General features: G+C 56.6%; 1 protein-coding gene across 1 annotated transcript; it reads left to right on the top strand.

Moving 5' to 3' along the window:
- The first annotated feature begins 2262 nt into the window (after positions 1-2262).
- Positions 2263-4305, top strand: LOC136504660 (uncharacterized). The gene has a single exon (XM_066499620.1). It carries the CDS (start codon positions 2284-2286, stop codon positions 4003-4005), a length of 1722 nt encoding a protein of 573 aa, XP_066355717.1. The 5' UTR covers positions 2263-2283; the 3' UTR covers positions 4006-4305.
- Positions 4306-6691: the final 2386 nt, after the last annotated feature.

Here is a 6691-nt window from a genome sequence, read left to right as displayed (position 1 = left end):
GAGGGGGCTTTATAGCGCTGGGGCTAGGGTTCCGCAGGAGGCGCCGGTGTCCGCGCCGCTTGATGAGACGGGCGACGCGACGTGGCGATCATCCGAGTGGTGGAGCAGGTGGCGCGGCTCGGAAGCTTCTCGAAGCGAGGCGTCGGGGCTCCGTCCGCGCGGTCAAACCGCCGCGCTTGCCATCGCTTGCAGTGGGGCCTGCTGACGCAGGCGCGAGGGCATCCGAGACTGGGCGATTTGGCTTTGCTTGGCTCCCGCGGTGGTGGACGACGGAACGAGGAAAAGCGACAGAAAGGAAGGGAGCGGGCACGGGCGGCTTCATGATGCGTGCGAACGTGACATGGTGCGGGAAGGGGTTTTCTACAAATGTGCTTTGAATTTAAGGTTAAATAAATATGTATGGACTACAATGAACCATTTTAAAAGTTTATGGACCAAAAAAGCCACTTTGGAAGTTGATGGACTCAACTGAAACCTCCTCATAAGTTAATTGATCTCTGGTGCATTTAACTCATTGCAAAACATAGGAATAGAGAAAACTGCAAGAATCAGGTAGGTTGCAAGTGGCAAAACAGATGAAACAAAAAAATTACTACGCTTTGATTTTTTTTTTGATACATCTAATTTGTTATGTGTCTAGACATACATATTATATCTAGATACATAACAAATTGTATGTGTCGAAAAAGTCAAAGTGACTTATAATTTGGAACGGATGGAGTAGAAAACATATACAAATAGGTATTTGAATCAAAGGAATTTGAAAACATGCAGATGACCTCGGCACCATGAAGTGAGTATGGTTAAGTATTCTTTCCTTCACACTTAACTCACACACGACGTTGAGGCATGCATGGCAAACACACATAGCTTCTGCTTTTGCCTTGGACTTCGTGAAGTTAATAATCCAAGAGATTTGGGTGGATGCTTTTTTTTCCTCCATTTTGCACATGGAAGCAAGCAATTCCTAAGCAAAGCAAATCACGATTCCTTTGCATAAAAAAAACAAAAACAAACAAACCTTTTCATAGAATATATTCCTCCATGATTCCTTAAAAATTCCTCCAATCCAAACACAACCTAAGGGCTGCATCATCTCTAGTTGGTACTGTAGCTAGAAGCTTTTAGAAGAGAACACAACCGTTACTTTGCATATCGAAGCCATTACATTTGCTGCTGAAGGCACTTGAGCAAGTTCCTCCATATGACGATCAGAATCAACAAACAAATTCCGCTTAATTTCATCCTCCACTCGCAATTTATGAGCCAGTTTCCCCCCCTTTGGTCGACGGATGATAACCCGATGAACCCACTTCCCAATCCTGAAATTGAGCTGGAATCATGGTTAATCCACGCGGGACACCCTTGCCGAATCGCAAACTCTCTGAAATAGATGGCCAAATAGGATCAGAATGGGTTAATCCACCTTCAATCCCATGAGGCAGAGTAGATTCTCGAACAGGAATTGCTCCAGAAGATTGAGGAGAAGCTTCCCTAGCTCCCTCATCCGGAAGTACGAATCCTGACAAACGATTCGAACGCTGGTGTTGAGAAGCTCCGCGGCCTGGATGGCAGCTAGCCGTCTGGACTGGATGGTAGCTGCTTAATGCCGGCAAGTCCAACCTTATTGTGTGGCTTGTACGATGGACTGGATCGTTTCTCGTGCCGGCGCGTGACTCCGTCACTCGGGAATCCGGCTCCATGGAAACCACGCGACGTCGTACCTGCCGTGGGGCGCGAGCTCGTGAGTCGTGACGCGTGGACAACACAGAGGCTCCCAAAATGACCAGCTCAGAATATAGCCACCCATCGCGGCCGCGCGCGCCGGCGACGCCCCCGAGCCGCGACACCCGCACGGAGACACGCCGGGCCGCGGAGCCTGTCAGCCTGCACCCGGACGACGCCCCTCCCGACCCGCGGAATCCCGCAGAAACCCGCCTGCCAACTTACCCATCGCCGTTCCCGAAGCGCCGAATAATCCCCTGGCGATGCGATGCCGCCGCGCTCGGTTTCAACTCCCACCCACTCGCCACCACACTGCCCACTGCCCACCCCGTGACACTACCGATGCCAACGCCGCTGTAGCTTTCCTATGCTCCTCCTCGCCCACCCCACCAGAATCCAGTCCACCACCACCACCAAATCCGTTGGCGCGCAGGCAGGCAGACGCCTTTTGACCCCCAGCCAGTCCCCCCACCCCACGGCCGAAGCCACGCGCGACGCGTCCTTACATAAACATAGCCCAGCGAACCACTCCGAGCGCGCGCGCGGGGAAGGGAGGGGATGCGGAAGCTGAGGGGCGGCGGGGAGAAGGTGGGCGTGCTGGCCCTCGAGGTGGCGGCGCTCATGTCGCGCGCCGCGCGGCTGTGGCGCGCGCTGGACGCCGACCACCTCGCGCGGCTCCGCGGGGAAGGTATCCGGCTCGAGGGCGTGCGGCGGCTCGTGGCCGACGACGACGCCGCGCTCCTGGCGCTCGCGCTCGCCGAAATGGCAGCGGCCTGCCGCGACCTCGCCCGCGACGTGTCCCGCCTCTCCGCGCGCTGCGCCGACCCGCTGCTCCGCCGCTTCGACGCCCTCTTCGCCGCGCTCGTCAAGCGCGGCGGCGCAGACGGAGACCCGCACGGGCTGCGGTACGCCGCGGCCAAGAAGATGGACCGGAAGGCGCGCAAGATGCAGCGCCTGGTGGCTGTCACCGCGCACCTGTGCCAGGAGCTCGACGTGCTCGCCGAGCTCGAGCAGCAGCAGCGGCGGCAGGCCCACCACCGGCCGCGCACCCGCGGCGCCAAGGGCGCTGCGGCGGCGACGGCGGGGAGCAGCAGCCAGGCCGAGTGCGCGCGCCGCGTGGCCAGGCAGAGGCAGGAGGTGGAGCGGCTCCGCGCGGCGTCGCTCTGGGCGCGGACCTTCGACTACGCCGTGCGCCTGCTCGCCAGGTCGCTCTTCACCATCGTGGCCAGGATCATCGAGGTGTTCGACCTGGAGCCCGTGGCCCTGCTCCTCTCCGCCTCTTCCTCCGTGGTCGTGGACGACGACTCCAGGGCCTCGCGCCTGTCGTGGGGCACCTCGTTCGTCCAGTCCATGGTGTACCCTTCTGACGCCGCCGACGCTCCTCGGAAGATGCTGCTGCGTGCAAGGTCCGGCAAGGTTACCACCACCGGCGCTGGCGACGCGCGTCGGTTCGTCATGTCCAGGAGCAAGAGCCTCAGGCAGCAGCTTAGCCTCAGGTGGCCGGCAGCCGGCAAGCACCTGATCGGCTGCGTCGTCATGGATCCCAGCAGGTCTCCGGGCAGGGACGGGTGGATCCACGCCGATGACGCGGCTCATCTCCCGCTGAGCTTCAGCTACGTGTCATCAGCCGGCAGCGCCGCCGACGACTTCAGCGGCGGCAGCGGCATCATCAGCTTCCACTCCCAAGCGGCGGCGGCAGGCGGCGGCGACGCGAGGAGGAGGCTATGGACGACACCGACGACGTCCGTGTTCCACTCCTCCTCGCGCGACGTGGTGACGCACCCGCCGGAGTCGTCCCTGGGCGCCGCGGCCCTGGCGCTGCACTACGCGAACCTCATCATGTTCATCGAGAAGCTCGCCGCGTCGCCGCTCCACATCTGCCCCGACGAGAGGGATGCGCTGTACGGCATGCTCACCGACAGGGTCCGGGCGTCCCTCAGGGAGCGGCTCAGGCCGGCGCATGCCGCGCCCTGCGACGACCCCGTGCTCGCCGCCGAGTCGTCGGACACGGTGCGGAGGATCCTGGCGTGGCTCGCGCCGCTCGCGCACAACATGGTCCGGTGGCAGGCCGAGAGGAACTTCGAACAGCGGAGCGTCGCGTCCGGCGGCGACGGCGCCACCGTGCTGCTGCTGCAGACGCTCCACTTCGCGGACCAGAGGAAGACGGAGGCCGCCGTGACGGAGCTGCTCGTTGGCCTCAACTACACGTGGAGACATGGGACTGACCTCGAAGCCAAGGTCAGTTTGGAGTCTGCGGCGGGTCAGCGGCGACAACGATGATGATTGGGCAGGGTGTGTTGGTGACATGCATGTGTCAGTATCATATCTGAATTCTGAACTACCTGTGGAGACATGGGACTGAGCTTGAAGCCAAGCTCAGATTGGAGTCGGCGGCAACTATGATGATGATTGGGCAGGGTGTGTTAAGTACAAACATCACCTTTCGGACAAAGCGACCCGTTGCTAATTTGGTCCGTCAGCGAAAATTGTCACGGTCTGTAGTTCAGATAGGTACTCCCGTGTAAAGATCGACGCCTACTATGTAGCTAGTGGTATGTACTAATAAGAGTTAATTGCACCGGCGATCCTTAAACTTGTACGAGTGTGTCATCCTGATCCCTAAACTTACAAAACGGTCATATAGGTCCTAAACTTGAGTTGGGTCTCGTTTACCCATCCAAACGGTCTTTGACCCGGTACCCGCGTCCTCCTCTCAGACTTGTCACCACGCCGGCGCATGCCCACCCAAGCCGCCGATGCCAACGTCATCGTGATCAGCCTCACCGTGCTCTTCCGACTCGACGTAGCCGCCTCATACACCTCCTCCTCCGCGAACCCATCCAGCTCGCCTAATTCCGACGACGTTGAAGCCCTGCAGTACCCGTTCCTGGGCCCAACGCTGCTGCCACCACCGACCACCGGGTAGGAGGAGCCGCCAGAGCCCAGAGGTGTTCGTGGGTGCACGTGAAGACGGTGGTGGGCGTCCAGCCCCAGCAGCGAGGCATGTTGGAGAAGACCAGCGGCGGCGCAGCAGCGGGCCGTACGACGAGGACGGCGTCGCCGGGGAAGCTGGGGATGGACGACGCAGAGGCGTCCTGGCGGTTGGTTGAGCCGTTCATCGGGAAGCAGCAGGCCCAGTTCACCGCGTGGATTCGTCCCTGCTGGAAGAGGTCGCCCGTGCCGCTGCCGGCGCATCTCCATCCTCTCTCTCCTGACGCCCGCTCGCCGCCCCGGTCCTGCAGACCTCGGCCTCGTGTTCCTGCCGCTCGTGGATGTCGCGTTCCAGTTTGTCCTCCTAAACTGAATTGCAACTCTGAAACTGACGCTTGGTATGCAGAATTTTTGTCAAACTTTGAGGCTTTAGATCTTCCAAACCAGTAAAAATTAGACCTTAGTTCTTAAAACAATGTTGTAGATCATAGCCCATTGAATAAGTTTTATTAAGGCCGATCAGGTTGATTACATACAAAATTGGGAGTAAATCGCTGAATAACAGAGAAGGTCGTAATTCCTTTCTAAAAAACAGAGAAGGTCGTAACTGAACTTGAGTTCAGTTAGCCGGCTTCAGCAGTTAGGCTGACAAGCAGCTGCTTGCTCGCCGACAGCACCATCGTGCTTCTCTCCTTCACATGCACTTCTGACTTGGTCACCCAGCTCCTGTCTTACATCCGCAGCAAGGATAGCGTCGCTATCCTCAAGATGGTCGGGGGAGCACCGTCATCTTCATCCTCGATTAGGCCACGCTCAGGCTCGGCTTCTCCCTCTGTCGTGCGCATGGCCGGGTATCGAGCCGAGGAGCACGCGCGCCGTCGCTGCCACCCTCGCGTGCTGCTTGCCACAACCCCCTCCCCCGCATGCAGAGCGCTGCTCGCCGCGCTGCCGCAGCCCACATGCCAACGTGCGCCGCTGCTCTGTTTGGGAAGAGAGATGACGGAGGGAGCTCTGGAAACGGGGGCAGAGAGAGGGAATATACCAGTTTGGATGGGATTGAGACCTGACAAGAGATTAGGGACCAAACAAGCGTTTTGAGAGTTTTGGGTCCGGGATGGCACACTTACACAAGTTTAAAGACCGCTAGAGAAATTTCCTCTACTACTAATAATAAAGGAGAAACTGTTTATCCGGAACATTTTATCGACCTGTCTGCTGGTTGGTTTCTGGGCTGGTTTGGGCTGGCTGGTGCTAGTTTATTGTGAGAGAAAAACACTGTTGACGGCTGGTTTGGGCTGGCTGAAACCAACAAGCGACGTATGAGGTAACAAGGAGGAACCTCCTTAGCTGGTCAAACTTGTCATCTGACAACTCATGACTAAACAGTTCTAGACTCTAAGGGCAGTCACAGTATTAAAAAAACACTTGCTCCATTCTAATTAGTATAAGATGTTTTTTTGCTTTCTCAGATACATTTGTTTAGATATATATAGCCAAAGTCAATATATCTAGAAAAAACAAAACATCTTATTTTTATAATTTAGAAAGGAGAGTGTAGCATAAAACAACAAATATAGCAACAGTGATGCACATTAGCTATTGTAAACTCATCCTATAAGTTTCCGACAAGTCTATTGTAGGCTTACGATGCGACCGTAACGAATAAAAAAAATCTTTCTTCCTCTTCTTCTAGTTACTTCACGCCCATGCTGTTGGAGGGGAGACGACAATTTGTTGATGGCGGACGACAAGACGTTGAGCTCAGGGCGGCCATACCTCTTACATGAGGGGTGTTGACAAGCACAACAAGGACGAGGGAGGTTGCCGAGGTGTAGGCTCTTAGCGACGGGGTCAAAGGCGCAATAAACCTTGAGCTTAGCGGGCCATGCCGTGGTGCACGCCTCTATGGTTGACGCCAGCCGATGCGGAGTCCAGAGTTTGCAACCTATGCTATATTGACGATGTAAGTGCCAATGTTCTTTATTGTTTCTGAAATGATGTGAGCATTGGCTATATCAAGAAAAAAAACGGTAGG

Source organism: Miscanthus floridulus, chromosome 14 (genome assembly GCF_019320115.1).
Source record: "Miscanthus floridulus cultivar M001 chromosome 14, ASM1932011v1, whole genome shotgun sequence".
Classification (NCBI taxonomy): Eukaryota; Viridiplantae; Streptophyta; class Magnoliopsida; order Poales; family Poaceae; genus Miscanthus; species Miscanthus floridulus.
The sequence above is the reverse complement of the archived record's forward strand: the minus strand, read 5'-3'. Positions and strand labels throughout refer to the sequence as shown.